The sequence below is a fragment of the Artemia franciscana genome, chromosome 2, assembly GCF_032884065.1.
Source record: "Artemia franciscana chromosome 2, ASM3288406v1, whole genome shotgun sequence".
Lineage (NCBI taxonomy): Eukaryota > Metazoa > Arthropoda > Branchiopoda > Anostraca > Artemiidae > Artemia > Artemia franciscana.
Window position 1 is genome coordinate 64,830,228 of NC_088864.1, and position 21,091 is coordinate 64,851,318.

At 34.6% G+C, this 21,091-nt stretch overlaps 1 protein-coding gene and 1 long non-coding RNA gene across 4 annotated transcripts in view; one reads left to right on the plus strand and one right to left on the minus strand.

Annotated features, from left to right (window-relative positions):
• The window catches only part of LOC136043953 (uncharacterized), a 107,869-nt gene that overhangs the window by 19,339 nt on the left and 67,439 nt on the right, over window positions 1-21,091 (minus strand). Inside the window, exon 3 of one of the 2 annotated variants that reach the window (XR_010621760.1) lies at window positions 7,571-8,285. The exons of the other annotated variant lie outside the window; for it this stretch is intronic. This is a non-coding gene — a long non-coding RNA (uncharacterized LOC136043953). Of the gene's footprint in view, window positions 1-7,570; window positions 8,286-21,091 lie in introns of those variants that run through there. 2 annotated transcript variants of the gene reach the window in all.
• LOC136043952 (DBH-like monooxygenase protein 1 homolog) lies at window positions 187-9,275 on the plus strand. 2 transcript variants are annotated; one of them, XM_065729027.1, is made up of 4 exons: window positions 187-289; window positions 5,118-5,259; window positions 7,201-7,305; window positions 8,987-9,275. In XM_065729027.1, coding segments are annotated over exons 1-4 (513 nt in total). In that variant the 5' UTR covers window positions 187-287; the 3' UTR covers window positions 9,251-9,275. The 2 variants fall into 2 exon arrangements, with proteins under 2 accessions (XP_065585099.1, XP_065585101.1); XM_065729029.1 differs by lacking the exon at window positions 187-289 and adding an exon at window positions 672-675.

A 21,091-nucleotide genomic window follows, 5' to 3' on the forward strand; every position in this document is an offset into this window, starting at 1 on the left:
CTAATTTATAGATTAAAGTATAGCCTGCACAAGTTTTTAGAATGTATATTGTTTAATCTTTTACTTTTATTATCGGGAGAGTCGATTTAGAGTCTTGCCAATGTAAATATTTTACCAACAAATTAATTATATAATATTCTAAGTCAAATATTGAAGCTTAGACAATAATGTTTTATTTACTATGTTATCGATTAGGTCTAAATTCCAAATATATCACTAGTATAAAATCAGTCTAATCAGTCTTTAAAACAGTATTCAATAAATCTGACACGATACTATCAGAAATCATGTAAGTTTATCTTATAATTTTTACCTTATATATATTTTTTTTATATTATCCTATGAAAAAGTACTTTAATTTTTTACCTCTACCTAAAAAATTACTTTTTGTCCCTTATTCATATACATTTTTATATTTTACCATATATTTCTTAAAATTTTTATCTTTATATTATCATATTCTTTGTTGTTTCGAGATTAAACCACAGAAAAACAAAGTTTTACTTATAAAAATGTTGTGAATCAAAAACTAGACGCTCATTTTACTTGCCCATAATTTGACATAGCAGCAACCATTGAATACAGAGTACGTTCCTGGTGGAAATTAAATAAAGAAAACTTTTTTTTTACTGCAAGTAAGGAGCAACATTAAAACTTAAAACGAACAGAAATCATTACGTATATTGAACGGGTTGTCCCCTCCTCAGCACCATGCTCTTTACTCTAAAGTTTGACTTTTTCTCACAACTCTACTTTTTAAAACAACAAAAAACTTTAGCGTAAAGAGTGAGGCGTTGAGTTTTAAAACAATAAAAAAAACTTTACCGTAAAGAGTTAGGCGTTGTAGGTTTCTCTAATGCGCTGAATCTGATGGTGTTGTTTTCGTTAAGATTCTATGACTTTTAGTGGGTGTTTCCCCCTATTGTCTAAAAGGCGAATTTTCTTAGGCTCGTAACTTTCGATGGGTAAGACTAAACTTGATGAAACTTATATATTTAAATCAGCATGAAAATGCGATTCTTTTGATGTAACTACTGGTATCAAAATTCGGTTTTTTAGAGTTTCGGTTACTATTGAGCCGGGTCACTCCTTACTACAGTTCGTTACCTCGAACTGTTTGATTCTAATTTAACTCGTATATACTTCAAGTTCAATAAAAATTAACTACAAGCCCAGATCAGGTAATTAACTATTGCCTTAGTACGCATTATAATGACATTAACATATGAGCTGTTTTATTGAGGAATGAGTAAATATGAAAAATATGAGTACTCATCTTAATACTCATCAATTCTCACAAGTTTGGTCATTCACCTCCATTTTTTACAATTTAATGATGATTGTGCAGAAGTTAATAGAATTAAGATACTAGCTAACCGTATACACAAAAATTTAATTAAAAATTTTAAACGAAGTTAATTTTTATCGCTCCAGCAGTTAATTCACTTTCAAATGGAACGAAAAATTTAATTTTTATTAAATATGATTAACATACTGCCGAAGCTGGAACAGATTCCCAATAAACGGTAAAACAGAAAAAACAGGCCTACTTGGCCTCCCTTTCTGACATGCGCAAAAAGAATTATGTGATTGACTCTAAAAACGTGGCGATTGACGTCAAAAAAATAAATCAGCACAATTTTTAACATGGACATAGCATGGACTTAGCATAGGGCAGTAATCTCTCTTCTTCTCGTTTCGATATATCATGACTAAAGGTTCTTTCACAATTCGCCATAAAACCTTTCACACTGGCAAAACTCAAGGCTTCAAGTTAAATTATGTAATCTTAAGTTATCAAAAGTTACGTTACGTACTTTTGTCAGTAACGTAGATAGTGCAAAGTAGACTAAAGCTCCACTTAGACTTGGACGTTGCGTAATTTTATGTTATGTAGTGTAAAAGTTAAAATAGCAGTAACAATATGCACTTTCAGGATAAACAAATAATAAATTTTAAAAACGGATCAATAAACTTCTCCGAGTTTGCTTACGGTTAGACGATGATTATCATGATTTTATGCATTTTTGCATCAGTCCAGTATGTCAAAACTTGTCTAAAAGTTAAAGGCTACACTTGACATAATGGAAATCATTCGCTTAGTATAGGGAATTACGGAATGTGAAAGCTACTTAATCTTTCTACTACTAAAACTTGTAGTACTCCATTTGTACTTTAGACAGTTTTTCTCTGGAGCTTGATAAACGGGTAACTAGCACCCCTTCGATGCCCCTTTCCCTCAAAACCATCTGATCAGAGTTATGAAATAACCATTCGATTCAGAATAGTTGAAAGGTCCAAAAACTAGTTGAAAGGCCTTCGAGGATGACATGACAACCCTAGTCCCTGGGGAAAGGGGTGTAAGTTCTGCCATTTCCCCATTGTTTGCACACAGTATCTGTTATTGGGAAATATACTGAATTCCTTTGAGGGGAGGGAATTGCTCCGTATATGAGTGGGACTGTTCCTTCCTCTTTCCTCACTCTTTACGATTTAGTCATTCAAGTTCAAGGTCCCTTGTTTGTCAAGAGTTGTTCTTAAGGAATTGTAACAAAAAGCAAAATCTTAGCCTAAAGAGTGAGGGAATGAGGAGGGGCATCCCCCCTCAATGTAGAATACTTTCTGTTTGTTTTAATTTTTTAATGTTACTCCTTGCTTTCAGTTCGTTTTTTTTATTTTAATCACAACAAAAGCTGATTCTGTTGACTGTAATGAAACCTCATTCTGTATTGTATCAGTTACAATTACCAGAAGCCACGCCTATCGTACAGCTCATCACCGTGATTTCTTTGACCATAATTGCTTTCTTTTAGAGTTTTGTTGAGAAAATTCTCAGCCACGACAGAGCCGCTGTTCTGTAATCGCTTATGCGGAGGTTTTCCTGAGAAATGTCGTCGAAAGGTCAAACAAACTGAACCCTTGCACTGGTGTCAAAAGAAATAGAAAATTTTTAGTATTTATGAAATCTATATAAAAAAACCTATACAATGCATAGAACACATCAACTTTGCTACACATATTACATTTGTACCTATATAATCTATTTGGGTATTTTTTTTCAAATATAAGTAAATATATTTTCATAGTCTATATATTTCATAATCTTTTTGCTTATGCTTACGCTAAAGTTCGAATTATGTAAGAATGACCCCTAAGTCACAAAAGGCCGTTTGATTAGAATAGTTCTTTTGAAAGTACTAAAAATACTTTAGCGTGAAGAGTGAGATATCGACAAAGAGGCAAAACCCTTCATTTACGTAATAATTTCTGTTCCTTTTAAGTCTTAATGTTGCTCCTTATTTGCAGTTGACATTTTTCTTTTTACTTAGTTTCTGATCGGTTTTTTTTTTCAGTAATGCTGGGAAAACAGGCATTTTTTCATGGGGGCATTCTTTTCCCCCCCGAAAAAATCATTCATGGGAAGGTACTCCCACATAAACTCCTCCCCCTAGCCCCCCAACCCTCACCAGAAAAAATCCCCCTTGATAACGTCTGTAAACTTCCTAATAAATACGTAAACAATAGGGAAAGTTCAAAACTTGCAGCCATTCTCTCTGGGACTGTTAAGTTAATTTCTCTCTGGGACTATTAAGTCGTCCTCAGAGACATAGTTATTAGATTTTTCGACTATACCGAACAAAATGGCTATCTAAAAATGTTGATCCAGTGACTCTAGAAAAATGAGCGTGGGAGGGGGCCTAGTTCCCCTTCAATTTTTTGGTGACTTAAAAAAGGCACCAGAACTTTTAATTTTCGTTCGAACAAGCCCTATTGTGAAATTCTAGGACCACTGTGTCAATACGATCACTCCTAGGAAAAAAAAACGACTAAACACGCATCCGTGATCTTTCTTCTGGCAAAAAGTACATAATTTCATATTTTTGTAGATAGGAGCTTGAAACCTATAAAGTAGGGCTCTCTGATATGCTGAATCTGTTGGTTGGATTTTCAGTAAGATTCAATGACCCTTAGGGGATGTTTCTCCCTTTTTTCGAAAATAAGGCAAATTTTATCAGGCTCGTAACTTTTGATGGTTAGGACCAAACTTGATTAAACTTACATATTTAAAATCAGCATAAAAATTCAATTCTTTTGACGTATCTATTGGTGTCAAAATTCCATTTTTTGGGGTTTCGGCTACTATTGACCCGGCTCGCTCCTTACTTAAAGTTCGTTACCACGAACTGCTTGATATATATTTCATAATCTATTTGCTTCAATCAAATATCTTTGCGGCTCAATGCTTCTGAGCTAGCAAAACCTGTTTCATTCAAAAATGTTCATAGATCTGAGTATCCGAATTCGCAACCCAAGTATTTGGAATATTCGTATGTGCAAAAATATCCAAGAAAAATACACATGAGAAAATGACATACTTTTTCGAATGAGCCTATAGAAAACGGGTATAATATTTCAAATAAGACAGTCAAAAATAAAAGAAAAACAACCTTTTTTACTATTAGTAATAAAAGTCCGAATATTTTCACTGCTTTAATTGAAATGTTATATATGTTTTCCTATATTATCATTTCGCTTTATTTGTAAATGAAAAGTCAATATGGTCTAAGAAAACATTTTCTAAAAGTGAGACCAATTGACAAATGTCTGTTGGAGTACTTTCCCGAGTTATAACTAATTTTTGAAAAATAAGCCGAACTGGCAAGCCATGACACAAACAAAGAGAGAGATAAAACTCATGATAAAGAAAGAAAAGGGACTATGGCCAACATAAATCAAATAAAAAATCAAATCAAATAAAAAAGTCGCTGTAGTGTTCTCAGTTCAGCAACTCTATTTAGCTTCTCTGGCGCTCAGTCACAGTAACGACAATTTTATATATAGGTATTTGTTGTTTTTATTTATTGGTTTTGGATTTTATTTGATTTTAAGTTATTTTAGTTTTTATCTTTGTTTTCTTAGCGTTGAAGATGCCTTGTTTCATACAGGCAAAATATCCGTGTCACTTTAGTTTTGTCTTTTCTTTCTACTGGCCGTGGTCCCGTTTGTTCTCTTCATCGCGAGATCTCTCTCTTTACTTTTGAAATAGAGAGAGAAGGGGTTAACTCAGATAAGCCCTTCCGTTTTTGGTAACGATGATGGATTTATTTTTCTTACAGGATTAAAGCGTATCTACTAAGCGCCGCTCTGTTCTGCACTGTTTTTGGTGCTGCTATTCAAAAACAGCAAAGAGTTGTTGTTAATGATCAGTATGAGTTTGAATGGGCCATTGAGAACGATGTTATTACTGTTAGTGTAACGGTAAGTTATTTTTACTTCCTTTGGTTTTATCATTATTTTTGTTTTTAGAATAGATTTAAACAGGGGTGTAATTTCACAAGAGCTCGACGGGAGGAGAGGTTACAGCAAATTTTCCTAAATCAAGTGAAAATCACAGTTAAAAGTGAGATTTGAACCGTACCGTTCCGTAAAGACAAAGATATACTAAAGAAATATGACCCATTTCTGGGGATGCTTGAATTATGCAGGCTTACTTTAGTTTTGACAAGATTTTGAAGAAACTGAATTCCACCAGAGGGGACTGGGGGGGTTTGAAACCGTGGTCTGGAAGGGCAGTTAACCCCCTTTCCCATAGCAAATTACGCCCCTGGATTTAAAGAAGCCAAAAAAAGCAGAGAACTGTTTAAGTTTTGGCTGATATCATTGATTTTTCTCTGAAAGGCTTGAAAGGTCATAGTAGGGTGGTATTTATGGAACGAAACGGCAGAAATATGCATGATTTCAACCCAGAACAGATGGTTAAACATAGGAAAGTGCGTACGTCAATTCACGATAAGTTTCTAATATGCTTCTGCTCTTCAATAGATCGAGCTACCGTAAATACATGCATTCAATAGCTTGCACACAGTGTTATAGCGCATAAAAATGAGCACATAGCAGCCCTTAGAAAAAATATTCTAGCAGGAATTCATAAGAAGTCTGAGGAAAAGTATCAACTACATGCCTGAAAATAGCTTTTACTAACAATAAATTTCTACTATGTAGAAACCCCAACCCCCTTAAAACTATAAAACAGCCAGTGTTTATTATCCTCGTTCTTCTTTTCCTTGCAATTTTTTTTTTCATGATTAGTCTGTGTTGTCTCAGAAATTATTTACATTCGTGGAAAATTTTCAATTTAGTTCCTGAAAGATTGGGCCTCTGGAGAATTTTTTCCCTGTTTTTTTTCTTCGGATAGGACCAAACGAAAAGCAGGTCGTACCCAAATGGGGTGGGTGGATGTCGTAAAGGAAGATTTATGGGAAACTGGACCTTCTTGGGAGGATACAAAGTGGTAGAATTTAAGTAGATTGGCATGGAAGACAAGAGGGCGTAGCTCAGTTGGCCTCAGGCTGCATAGTGCTGCAGAGAGTTGCTGGTTAGCTAGTTTTTTTTTCTTCGGATAGAGCTACCATGGATACTTCGTATCAAAAGTAATTTTTAACTCTTACGACTTTATATTTTCGGCTCCTGGGGATGAGGGGGGGAATATTGTGGGGTTCAATGTAGTGTATTAGCAAAGGTTTGTTCCTAGTCTCCCAACTACTTTATTAATATTTTCCCAGTTTACACTAAAGTTTGACTCTTTCTCACAGCTCTACTTTATAAAACAATAAAAAAAACTTTTGCGTAAAGAACCGGGCGTTTAGGAGGGGACAGCCCCTTTAATATACGAAATAATTTCTATTCGTTTTAAGTTTTAATGTCGCTCCTTACTTTCAGCTAAAAAACTTGTTTTTTTATTTAATTTCTGACACTTGAATTTATGTAGATTTTGAATTTGGCTCACCGAACATGAATAATTAAATTGCATGATAATCTTACTTTTTTTTTAACTAATAACAAGCTTGTAATAACAGGTTTTGATTTTGATATAATCTAATTTTTTTCGTTTAGTCTAAGTCTTTATTTTGATCTAACTTTGATTTTTGTTCTAATTGTTAAGAGTAACTCCTGAATCATAAAGGCTGTTTAATTAGGTTACTAACTTCTTTTAAAAGTCAAAAAAGAAACTTTAGCGTAAGAGCGAGCTATTGAGGAGAGGCAACCCATCTCATATACGTAATATTTTATGTTCCTTTTAAGTTTTAATGTTGCTTCTTACTTTCAGTTTAAGTCTTGGTTTGTTTATTTTCTTCACTGAGTTTTCTTTCTTTGTTTTGGCTGGCCAGTTAGAGTCCATTCTCATAAATTTCATTTTAGGCTGCAACTACGGGATATGCTGGATTTGGAATTGGACCAAGTGGAAACATGGTTAATGCTGACCTTGCTGTTTTCGGAGTCCTTGATGGATCAGGATACCTAGATGTAAGTGAAAGCAAGTCTTGTTACTCAACCACCCTATAGCCAGCCTTGCAGATAAATAAGTACAAAATATAAGGCCAAAGTTTCTTTGAAAAGCATAAATATGAAAATAGTATTTGTAGAGGAATAAATGTTTGCATTAAAAGCGAAAAAAATGGCTCAAATATACCTTCCTCGTGATATTTAAATTTTCTACTTGAAAATGTTGCGTCTATTCACCTGAAGGAAGCTTAAAAAGCCATTGCTTGGTTGTTTTTTTTTTGGGTCGTCCTCTAGGCATATTTTAATGAAAAATATTGTTTGAATTTAACACGTTTTATACAAAACATGACATCATCGCAGTCTTATCATATATCTTTTTTGCCCTTTAAACAATGTGACGTTCTTCACACGAAATTTGCCTTTTCACAAGTTAAGGCTGTAAAGTATGGTCATTCGAAGGGTCCACTTGCAATACATGACCTACCAAAATATTGTCATGCCCCATTTTGGGAATCACGGATTTAGTTGAATGCACAACTAAGCATGTACACTTCAAATTTTGCATAACATAATCCTTTTTTCGTAATTATATTTATCATCTGTGCTTGAGTTGCGCTAAGATGTGCGCCAAGCTGGACTTCTTAGCTTAGGCAAGCACATAAATTTATATTTAGGCATGAAAGCTTTGTTGGACCGAAAATTTCGCAAGGTAAACTAAGCAACGAAAGGGCCAGTATTTAAACGCCATTAAGAGAGTAAATCCAAGTTCCAGCGAAAATACAATTGTAGAATGTTCAATAAAATTCAGAAGGTATAGTCGGAAAAACTAACATATAAACTATAACACATAAGCCACAAAGCAGAAAAACAAGGTTTTCACTAAAATCTGGCCTTTGGTGCCCCAAATGGTGCTCTTTAGGATCTAAAAGCAGGGTAATGGTTTCTACCTTCAGAATCCAAGGGACTTTAAAGTCGCTACAGCAGTTTCTAAGTCTGGCACTCTAAGAAATTCAATAAATTAGATATACAGATACATTGATGAAAAGATTAATAACAAAAATCACGTAATAAATAAAATCTTATACACTAATTTCAATAAATTAGATTTCAGCTCTGACAGTTTTTTTATATTTCACTCCAAGGAACGGTTCCTCTGTGTGTTTTTTTGGGGGGAGGGCATTTTATTTTGGCTATAGTAACAATAGATATACTGTAGCTAGTGTAATTTTTATACTTAGAACTTTTGATTTTTAGTTCAAAGCAGGTATGAGGGGTAAAGCTACTAAATCAGCGAAATGTACTGTTTCAAGCCTTCATCCATCTATACTGTTCACTTACGCAGTTTTTTCTATAACTGTTCCTCTTACAAAATAGTTTGTTAAAGCAATGACTTTATCTGTATCCATTACATGTACTCTCACGTTATCTACGTCTCTCTATGGGAATCCATAGAGCACCACAAGCACCACAAGCACCGAAATTATCAATCAGCACCTTAGATTTAACTACCTGGAAATTTTGATGCCGAAGTTTCCGGTGTTGAAATTAGCAAAATGGTATCCCAACCTTAGATCTCTAGAGGCCTGAATAGACGGATAAAGAACCAACCTTAAAATTTAACGGAAAAATAAAAGTTAATTTTACGAAATTTTAATTTTATGAAAAACCAGGCACGAAGTTATTGCTATTATTTTCATTTTAGGATTACTATTCAGAAAAAAATGGTGCCCCTTCACTCGACACAGAACTCGGAGGTACCTCTGATTGGGTTCTTGTTGAAGCTACAGAGGATGAAACACGCACAATCACAACTTTTTCAAGAAAATTGGTAACTAGTGATGCAGCTTTTGATCAGCCAATCTTGCCCGGCCCGACAAGTGTCATTTGGTCTCTTGGAACATCTGATTCTCTTGAATACCACGGACAATCAGCTGGCGCAGTTGAAGTTGTTTTTATTGAAGCATAATACTGAATTAAATATATTTACTTAATATGTTTTGCCATATGTGGTAGGTCAACAGGTTTCTGTAACATAAATGCAATAGGCATATTTTTTAACATTCTTGGATAGGTTTATTGTCTTTTATGTTGCCACCAAATATAAACAAAAGCTTTTTTTAATGATTTTTTTTACCTTCATAAAAAGACCGGAAGTGCCCAGGTGTACAGTCACCCAGGAAGGCATAGATGAACAGTCTGCTGTACTTAAATATTCCTAGCTCAGCTAAGACTAGGAGTAACTGAAGATGAAAAGGTGACATCAGGTAACGAAAAGATTGATCAGGTTGGGAGCTTCAGTTACCTTGGTAGTATCAAACAGTTCGTGGTAACGAACTGTAGTAAGGAGCGACTCGGCTCAATAGTAACCAAAACTCTAAAAAATTGAATTTTGATATCAATAGCTACATCAAAAGAATCGCATTTTAATGCTGATTTTAAATATATAAGTTTCATCAAGTTTCGTCTAACCCATCAAAAGTTACGAGCCTGAGAAAATTTGCCTTATTTAGGAAAATAGAAGGAAACACCCCCTAAAAGTCGTAGGATCTTAACGAAAATGACACCATCAGATTCAGCGTATCAGAGAACCCTACTGTAGAAGTTTCAAGCTCCTATCTACAAAAATGTGGAATTTTGCATTTTTTGCCAGAAGACAAATCACGGGTGCGTGTTTATTTGTTTGTTTTTTTTTTTGTTTTTTTTTTTTTTTCTTTTCCCCAGGGGTCATCGTATCGACCAAGTGGTCCTAGAATGTCGCAAGAGGGCTCATTCTAACGGAAATGAAAAGTTCTAGTGCCCTTTTTAAGTGACCAAAAAAATTGGAGGCCATCTAGGCCCCCTCCCACGCTCATTTTTTTCCCAAAGTCAACGGATCAAAATTTTGAGATAGCCATTTTGTTCAGCATAGTCGAAAACCATAATAAATATGTCTTTGGGGATGACTTACTCCCCCACAATCCCTGGGGGAGGGGCTGCAAGTTACAAACTTTGACCAGTGTTTACATATAGTAATGGTTATTGGGAAGCGTACAGACGTTTTCAGGGGGATTTTATTTTGTTTGGGGGTGGGGCTGAGGAGAGGGGCTATGTTGGAGGATCTTTCCTTGGAGGAATCTGTCATGGGGGAAGAAAAATTCAATGACAAGGGCGCAGGATTCTCTAGTATTACTATAAGAAAACAATGAAAAATAAACATGAAAACGTCTTTTCAAATGAAAGGAAGAAGTAGCATTGAAACTTAAAACGAACAGAGATTATTACGCATATGAGGGGTTCTAAAAATACTTTAGCATAAAGAGCGAGGTATTTAGGAGGAGATAAATACCTTGCTCTTTATGCTAAAGTATTTTTATCAATTTCAACTATTTATTCTACGGCATTTCTGATTCAGGGGTCATTCTTAAAGAATTGGGACAAAACTTAGGATTTAGTGTAAAGAGCGAGGTATTAACGAGGGTACAAACCCCCTCGTATACATAATAAAAATATAAGATTATGAAAGTTTGTTACGCAAGTTAATTCTTAAGTTACGTATATTTTTTACTAATAAAAACGTTCGTTAAAAATTAAAAGTTATAGTTGCCTTTTTAAGTAACCGAAAAATTGGAGGGCAAATAGGCCTCCTTCTCCACCCCTTATTTCTCAATATCGTCTGATCAAAACTAAGAGAAAGCCATTTAGCCAAAAAATGAATTAATATACAAATTTCATTTTAATAATTTACTTGCGGAGAGCCAAAACCAAACATGCATTAATTCAAAAACGTTCAGAAATTAAATAAAAAAAAACTAATTTTTTTAGCTGAAAGTAAGGAGCGACATTAAAACTTAAAACGAACAGAAATTAATCCGTATATGAAATGAGTTGTCCCCTCCGCAATCCCTCGCTCTTTACGCTAAAGTTTGACTCTTTGCCACAATTCTACTTTTTAAAACAATTAAAAGCTTTAGCGTAAAGAGCGAGGGATTGCGGAGGGGACAACTCATTTCATATACGGATTAATTTCTGTTCGTTTTAAGTTTTAATGTCGCTCCTTACTTTCAGCTAAAAAAATTAGTTTTTTTTTATTTAATTATTAGTAAAGATGGTGGGAGCAGTGAAGATGTTAAAAGTAGAATAGCTAAGGCTCAGGGTGTTTTTTCACAGTTAAAAAAAGTTTGGAAGAATAGAAAGATAAGTCTACAAACCAAGATTAGAATATTGGAAGCTACAGTGACAAAGTTGTCAGATATGAATCGGAGGCATAGGAACTCTGAATACCTGACGAGGATTTGTTAGATGTTTTCCAGAGAAATTGCCTACGAATTGTTTTGACCGTATTTGGCTGACTGCCCGTATTTCAAACAATAGGCTGTAAGAAAATCGCTGTCCAATCCCGCTTTCTAGGGCTATAATTTAACAAGGCTGAGATGGACAGGGCAAGTTCAGTGGACCAAGGATGACAAATTGCAGAAGATTGTCCTTTTCGGCCAACCGTCTAGGGATAAAACGGAAAAAACGTCGTTCATGATTGAAGTGGGAGGATGTCGTAAAGAAAGATTTAAGGTAAATGGGAACTTCCTGGGAGGGTGTAAAGAGGGAGGCTTTAAATAGATAGGATAGAGGAGGAGGTTGTGTGGCTGTGTTGGCATCAGATGTTTTTTTTGTTACGGTGATGTGTTATTAGTTTGACACGAAGGATTATGTTATTAGTAGTACAGCGTGAGCTTTTTCTGCTCTGCTGCCATTTTTGGTTCAGCCTTCTCATCGTAATCAAGGATAGCTCTATGCGACAAAACGGTGCCAAAAAATGCCCCAGAGACTATATTTCTAAAGTAACAAGACATCAAAATGAAAGCATTTTTTTGCTCCTGCATTCACACTATGTCTATCCTTACTAGAATTAAATAAAAAAAAACAAGTTTTTTAACTGAAAGTAAGGAGCGACATTAAAACGAACAGAAATTACTTCGTATATGAAAGGGGCTGCTTCCTCCTCAACGCCCCGCTATTTACGCTCAAGTTTGACTCTTTCTCTCAACTCTACTTGTTAAAACAGTAAAAAACTGTAGCGTAAAGAGGGGGGCGTTGATGAGGAAGCAGCCCCTTTCATATACGAAGTAATTTCTGTTCGTTTTAAGTTTTAATGTCGCTCCTTACTTTCAGTTAAAACAACTTGTTTTTTTTATATTTAATTTCTGAACATTTTTGAATCAATGCATGTTTTGATTTTGGCTCTCCGCAGAAGAATAATTAAAACGACATCTGCATATTTATTTTTTTTTGGCTAAATGGCTTTCTCAGAGTTTTGCTCGAATGATTTTGAGAAAAAAAGGAGCGGGGGAGGAAGCCTAGTTGCCCTGCGATTTTTTGGTTACTAAAAAAGGCAACTAGAATTTTTAATTTTTTACGAATGTTTTTATTAGTAAAAGATATACGTAACTTATAAATTAGCTTACGTAACGAACTTTTGTATTGTCATGTTTTTATTACATATATGAGGGGGTTCGCCCCCTCGTCAGTACTTCGCTCTTTGCACTAAAGCTTAAACTTTGTCACAATTCATTAAGAATTACCCCTGAATCACAAAAGCCGTAGAATAAATAGTTGAAATTACTAAAACTACTTTAGCGTAAAGAGCGAGGTATTAGGAGGAGGTGACCCCCTCATATGCGTAATAATTTCTGTTCGTTTTAAGTTTTAATGCTGCTCCTTACTTCCAGTTGAAAAAACTTTTTCATATTTAGTTTTTCATTGTTTGTTTTTAACAATGCTAGAAAATCCTGTGCTACCTTCATAGACATTTTCCTCCCCCATGAAAAATTCCTCGATGGAAAGTTCCCACAACATAACCCACTCTTCTAAAACCTCCCCCAACCGAAAAATCCCCCTGAAAACGTCTGTACACTTCCCAATAACCATTACTATATGTAAGCACCGGTCAAAGTTTGTAACTTGTAGCCCCTCCCACGAGCACTGTGGGGGAGTAAGTCGTCCCCAAAGACATAGTTATAAGGTTTTTCGACTACGCTGAATAAAATGGCTATCTCAGAATTTTGATCCGTTGACTTTGGGAAAATAATTAGCGTGGGAGGGGGCCTAAGTACCCTCCAGTTTTTTAGTCACTTAAAAAGGGCACTAGAACTTTTTATTTCCGTTAGAATGAGCCCTCTCGCAACATTCTAGGACCACAGGGTTGATACGATCACCCCCGAAAAAAAACAAACAAACAAATAAACACGCATCCGTGATCTGCCTTCTGGCAAAAAATACAAAATTCCACATTTTTGTAGATAGGAGCTTGAAACTTCTATAATAGAGTTATCGGATACGCTGAATCTGATGGTGTTACTTTCGTTAAGATGCTATGACTTTTAGGGGGTGTTTCCCCTTCTTTCTAAAATAAGGCAAATTTTCTCAGGCTCGTAACTTTTGATGGGTAAGACTAAACTTGATGAAACGTATATATTTAAAATCAACATTAAAATGCGATTCTTTTGATGTAGCTATTGGTATCAAAATTCCATTTTTTAGAGTTTTGGTTACTATTGAGCCGGGTCGCCCCTTACTACAGTTCGTTACCACAAACTGTTTGATAAGAAAAAAATTTTAGGTCGTTTTTCGTCTTTATATGAGATGATTGAATATCTCGAACTGATTTGCTGGAATCTTCTGTAAATAGGATATATCTTTGAAGAGATTAGGAAACTTTCAATATTGACTTCTTTTTTTTTTTGAAGCTTGGTCTCGAAGTTTTTATTTGCTTCCAAAACCGTGAATTTACCATTTATATTGCTAAATTTGAACTTTGTAGGCTATATTTCCATTTTATTCACATTGAACGCGTAATTTCAGTATTAGGTCCCTAATTTTATTAAGAATCCCTTCTTTTGATTGACACTTCAAGTTCCATGCAATAATATTTTTCGCCATTCATCATTTTCTGAAACTAGCACTAAGTAGTCCGAGACTGAAATTTTTGATGATAGGTCTTTAACCTTTTCATTTAGCTTTGTAACGGAATGAACTCGATTAGAGCATTCCAAGTTTAAGTTCCGGATGGATAGAATTTTTAATTTGCAATCGAAAGAGCCCCCTTAAAAGTTTATACTATCACTTCTTCCACATAAAGTGCCTCTTGCTGAAAATAAATAAATAAACAAATATTAACACATTGAACCCAGTGGCTCTTTTATGGGAACGCTATAGTATTGCCTCTGACATAAACAGGTGAATGGACCTTTCAATTTCCATTTTAATGAACGCCTGGAATTATCCAGGGGGGGGGGGGGAATATGGAAAGGAATTTTTGTCTTTGGGGAGTTTTCTGGGAGGATTTCTCGGATGATATATTCCGGGTAAGTTTGCTGAGGGATAATTTTCCATGGGGGATTTTCCGGGGGGTAGTTAGTGTTCCTAGGGGAATTTCTTCAGTGGGAGAATTTTCCGGAAAGGATGTTCTAGGGGGTAAGTCTAGACCCAGGACAGATGCCAGACAGGAGCATCAGACAAGGACTCAGGTAAAGTACCCAAAATTGCTTACAAAAACACACAGGCTTTTCTACGAAATGGTTCAAATTATTATATAAATTGATTTATAATCGATTTAAGGTTTAATACGGTTATTTTATTTGTTTGAGAGTTTTACTGGTAAAGGTTTTTTATATTCATCCTAGCAATGAGCGATGCCTCAGTTTTTTTTTTTTTTTTTTGTTTTTTTTTATTCATTCTAACAATGAACGATGCCTCAATTGGTTTTTTTTTGTTTTTTTTTTCATCAACATATTAACTTTTAATTTTTAATGCTTGACATGCTGGTCAATAGTACTCTTGGTTGAACGGAAGATGGAAATGGTTGGCTTGGTCGGACGGCTCTGTTAAGTAAGAAATCGATTTTTGTCAAAAAGGATTAATCTGATAACGAATCGGAATTCCACGAGAGCCAGTGACTTTTAATAGTAAAAAAAAAAAACATATTCCCTGGAATTTATTCACATTCCCTGAAAATGTCACCATACATTTTCCACAACCTATGAACGAACGACCTATAGCCTATAGTAGTTGAAAACTTAAAAGTAAGTTTAAAAAATTATGAATGATAGCTCTTATTTAGAATAATTTTAATCATGAAAGTTTGTTTCGAAAACTAAATTTATTGGAATTCGGAAATTAAGCCTGACATCCCTGGGAAATTTTGTAAGATACATAATACTATACTAACATAAATACTATACTAGTGAAACTACTACATTTAAAAACCAATTTAGAAGAATTACAGTTCCTAATCTTGAGCAACATGGAAAGAAATTTTTTTACATTTAAAAAAGTGATGTTTCCTCTTTTTCCCTATTTTGTCGCTGCTAATGGGGCACTTAAAAATACCAAGATGTTTAAAAGATAATTTGAAAGCTCATTTTTCTAAAAACGTACTTTTTCTATGTACCAGTTTTTAATAAAATAAAATTTTTGACAACAAAAATACTAAAAATTTCTACTTCTGGAAACAAAAAGAGAATTCGCAAGACGTAAAACTGTGTAGTTTTAACTATACAAAAAACAGCAAATCGTAGTTTTGAAATCTAACTCAAAATCTATTTTTTTTTTCCTGAAACTGCTTCACTTTTTGACATTCTTAAACAATGTTCTTAGATTGTTTAATATATTTTGTAACATTGATATGAAATAAAAAGAAATTTCTTGTCTTTGCTTTGGACCTTGCTTGTGAATTACACAAAAAAAAACTAGTTTTTTTTTAACTGAAAGTAAGGAGCGACATTAAAACTTAAAACGAACAGAAATTACTCCGTATATGAAATAGGTTTTCCCCTCCGCAATCCCTCGCCCTTTACGCTAAAGCTTTTAATTGTTTTAAAAAGCAGAATTGTGGCAGAGTCAAACTTTAGCGTAAAGAGCGAGGGATTGCGGAGGGGACAACCCATTTCATATACGAAGTAATTTCTGCTCGTTTTAAGTTTTAATGTCGCTCCTTACTTTCAGTTAAAAAAACTATTTTTTTTATGTAATTTCTGAACGTTTTTGAATTAATGCATGTTTGATTTTGGCTCTCCACACATAAATTATTAAAATAAAATTTGCATATTAATTCCTTTTTTGGCTAAATGGCTTTCTCTTAGTTTTGATCAGACGATTTTGAGAAATAAGGGGTGGGGAAAGCCTAGTTGCCCTGCAATTTTTCGGTTACATAAAAACGCAACTATAAATTTTAATTTTTAATGAATGTTTTTATTAGTAAAAAATATGCGTAACTTAATAATTAGCTTACGTAACAAACTTTTATATTCTTAAATTTTTATTATGTATATGAGGGGGTTTGTACCCTCGTTAATACTTCGCTCTTTACACTAAATCGTTAGTTTTGTCCCAATTCTTTAAGAATGGCCCCTGAATCCGAAAGGCCGTAGAATAAATAGTTGAAATTACTAAAAATACTATAGCATAAAGAGCGAGGTATTTACCTCCTCCTAAATACCTCGCTCTTTATGCTAAAGTATTTTTAGAGCCCCTCATATGCGTAATAATCTCTGTTCGTTTTAAGTTTCAATGCTACTCCTTACTTTCAATCGAAAAAAACTTTTCCATGTTTATTTTTTCATTGTTTTTTTATAGTAATTTTAGAAAATCCTGCGCCCTTTTCATTGAATTTCTGTTCCCCCATGACATATTTCTCCAAGGAAAGATCCTCCAACATAGCTCCCTCCCCTCAACCCCACCCCCAAAACCAAAAAAAATCCCCTGGAAACGCTGTACACTTCCCAATAACCATTATTATATGGAAACACTGGCCGAAGTTTGTAACTTGCAGCCCCTCCCCCAGGGACTGTGGGGGAGTAAGTCATTCCTAAAGACATAGTTATTGTGGTTTTTGACTATGTGGAACAAAATGGCTATCTCAAAATGTTGATCCGTTGACTTTGGAGAAAAAATGAGCGTGGGAGGGGGCCTAGGTGCCCTCCAATTTTTTTGAACACTTAAAACTTTTCATTTCCGTTAGAATGAGCCCTCTTGCGACATTCTAGAACCACTTGGTCGATACGATGCCCCCTGGGAAAAAAAAAAACACGCACCCTTGATTTGTCTTCAGGCAAAAAGTACGAAATTCCACATTTTTTTAGATAGGAGCTTGAAACTTCTACAATAGGGTTCTCTGATACGCTGAATCTGATGGTGTGACTTTCGTTAAGATTCTATGACTTGTAGGGGTTGTTTTCCCCTATTTTTTAAAATAAGGCAAATTTTCTCAGGCTCGTAACTTTTGATGGGTAACTTTTGATGTAGCTATTGATATCAAAACCCCATTTTTTAGCGTTTTGGTTGCTATTGAGCCGGGTCGCTCCTTACTACAGTTCGTTACCACGAACTGTTTGATAAAAAAAAGTAAAACAAAAATAGCTCTTGCTTGGTAAAAAGGAAAACCATTCGTGGTCTTAATTTTGATTCTATTCAATTGACAAACACTAATAGTAAAGCTGAGGTACAGGTACCCAGGTTCTGACTGATGGCTGGAACTCTTTTCAATCAACAATAATTTCCTATTTAGAACAATCTAGTATCTTTCTTGAAGATAATTACTTTGTTAGGGGCTAAATTACTTTTACCTAGAGCCAAGTAGAAAAGCCCTTGTATTTGTTTATGCGTCAAAATGTAGTATAATTTGACAACCATTCGGCTCTTCATAGCTTGTTTTTCAATTTTAGGAGCTGGCATGCGAAACATTCTAGGGGACTGTGTTCATTAAGAACTATATATTTCGGAATAAAAATTCTTATTTTCTATTGAATATTTTTGCTCGTTTTTTTTTATAGCTTCTTCAGATATATAGAATTTAGCAGTTTAGAAAGCAAACATGAAATTGTTTTTTAACGTTTACTTCAAATTTCACAAGAAATATGTCTAGTCTTTAGTTTTTATCAACTCCTAACAAAATATTTGTCTATTTCTCATTTTCAAAGCAGTAGAGAGACTGACAAAATCACTTAAGTACTTATCAAAGGTCAACTAAAAAGCGCCTAATATCAGAGTTATAGGAATTACGTTTTAACTATCAACAATGGAGCAGAAAATAAGCAAATTAAAGCTGTGTGACAATCTAATCTTAATTAAGTAATTAATTAAGCCCCATGATTAATTTTCAAAACTTGGTTGACCACAGATTGATGAAAGTAAAACGTTTTATAACAAAAATAAAATCTTGGGATTTCGAGGCAGGGAGGGGGTGGGTATTACGGACCCAAAGAATTCTTAACTGTGTACATTCGTGTGCCTAGTCCCGGCTCTCGATTACGTATTAAATAAAAGAACAAGTTTTTTTTAAATGAAAGTAAGGAGCAACATTAAAATTTAAAATGAACAGAAATTATTCCGTATATGAAAGGGGCTTTTCGTCCTCAACGCCCCGCTCTTTACGCTAAAGTCTGACTTTTTCTCTTAACTCAATTTTTAAAACAGTGAGAAACTTTAGCGTAAAGAGCGGAGCGTTGAGGAGGAAAAGCCCCTTTCATATACGGAGTAATTTCTGTTCATTTTAAGTTTTAATGTTGCTCCTTACTTTTCATTTAAAAAAAAACTTGTTTTTTATTTAATCTCTGAACGTTTTTAAACTAATGCATGTTTGGATTTTAAATAATTAATAATTAAATAATTAAAACAAAATTTGAAATTCTACTTCTCCGATGACTTTGGGGAAAAAATGAGCATGGGAGGGGGCCTAGGGGCCCTCTAATTTTTTTGGTTACTTAAATAGAGCACTGGAACTTTTAATTTCCGTTAGAATGAGCCCTCTCGCGACATTCTAGGGCCACTGAGTCGATGCGATCACCCCTGGGAAAAAAACAACAAAAAAGAACAAACAAAAAAACAAATAAACACGCATCCGTGATCTGTCTTCTGGCAAAAAATGCGAAATCCCACATTTTTATAGATAGGAGCTTGAAACTTCTACAATCAGGTTCTCTGTTACGCTGAATCTGATGGTGTGATTTTCGTTAAGATTGTATGACTTTTAGAGGGGGGTATCCCCCTATTTTCTAAAATGAGGCAAATTTTCTCAGGCTCGTAACTTCTGACGAGTATAACTGACCTTGATGAAACTTATATATATATATATATAAAATCAGCATTAAAATGCGATTCTTTTGATGTAACTATTGGTATCAAAATTCCATTTTTTAGAGTTTCGGTTACTATTGAGCCGCGCCGCTCCTTACTATAGTTCGCTACCACGAACTGTTTGGAACTAAGACTTTCTAATGTGTTTCTGTTTTTGTTTCAAAACTATGAAGCTCTTAGGGCAGAACCATATTTTGTCAGTATTTCCACGTCAAAACTAAATGGTTAAATTTGGCAATGCATTCCATCAGTAAAAATTTAAACATAATCAATTTATTGATTCACAAAAAAAGCACACTTTCAATTGAATGCTGTAGCTTCTCAAGCTGTTTGCTTTTTTTTTTACTTTTTTAATTTTTTTTGCAGATTTTGTACTCACGTTTCTCCGTATGGAGGTAGTTTGCATTGAAATTAATTTTAATGTGTTTTTTAATGATTCTTAATATATAAGTCGCTGTGTTATTTTATGCTTAGTCGATTCAAGCAAAAAGCTTAGTTCTTAGGTACTTTTATAAATTCGACCCTTCATCTAAATGCGTTAAAGGGAACGACCGTTAATCTGATGGAGCTACAATTTGAGTTAAATTTGGACTGGTGAACGAAAATGTGTGGTGGATGGATTAAACTAAAACGAGCTGGTATATAGCTCCTGGATCGACACATCGTAATACAAGTCCATCCTTCTAGAAGAGGCCATGGACACTCAATTGATTTGTAAAACTTTCTCCTCAAAACAAGTATTTCAAAGAAAAGTATAGAGCTCACAAATTACTATCAATAAATAAATGGAACTCAAAACAAAAAGATATTACAATAAATAGCCGAGTCAAGCTCAAAACGAACAAAAATTAACTTTTAATTTTTACTAATTTTAAATTTTAAACAATTTTAAATTTTAACAGTAGGGCTGATAGCCTCCATGCCTTCTCAAGACCCCAATATAATTTGCGCTTTACTGAAAGCAAACAAAATGAATGACTGTTGATTGTCAGTTTCCTTGACATATACTGATATTTACTCTTTAAAGTTTTGATGTTTTTTTTTATCTATGAATGTAAAACGATTGAAAATATTTAAAACATATTTTGTCTTCAGAATGGCACAGTAGCCATAGTTGTAGCAGCATTAGTAGCAGTATGCACACAGCACCCTTGGTTTCGTCAACATCCCCTTCACCACACGCTGAAAGTTACAGGTTAATACCATCAACCGTTCCTGAAGCATTTCTGATACGTCCACTAGAAAACCTGTGTGGGCATACTAGTATTACTACTACCAATACTCATCACAACACCAAACCACCTGAGGCTAACACAGCTACGCACTCCCCTCCTCCATCCCAATCCATTCATAGCTTCCCTCGTTTCATTTCCATTAAATCTTTCTTTATGACATCCTCCTACCCCACCCTCGGACGACCTGCTTTCTGTTTGCCCTAAACGGTTGGTCGAAAAGAACAATCCTTTTCAAAAAGAACAACCTTTCTCTCGTTATAGCCCTAGAAAGCGATATTGAACCAAACTTTTCGCATAGCCTAGTGCTTGAAACATGGTCAGTCGGCCGGGTACCCAGAACAATCCATAGGCAATTTTTCTGGAAAACATATAGTAAATCTTCATCAGCTTTTTGGAGCGCCCGTGCTTCAGAGCAATATCTGCCCACTGACATCACTGTAGCTTCCAATGTTCTAATCTTGGTTTGC

Excerpts from the sequence above, each read along its gene's own strand:
- LOC136043952 (XM_065729027.1), top strand. Across the intron at positions 5,260-7,200 it reads TTATTACTGTTAGTGTAACG|GCTGCAACTACGGGATATGC; the intron begins GTAAGTTATTTT and ends ATTTCATTTTAG. Across the intron at positions 7,306-8,986 it reads ATGGATCAGGATACCTAGAT|GATTACTATTCAGAAAAAAA; the intron begins GTAAGTGAAAGC and ends TTTTCATTTTAG.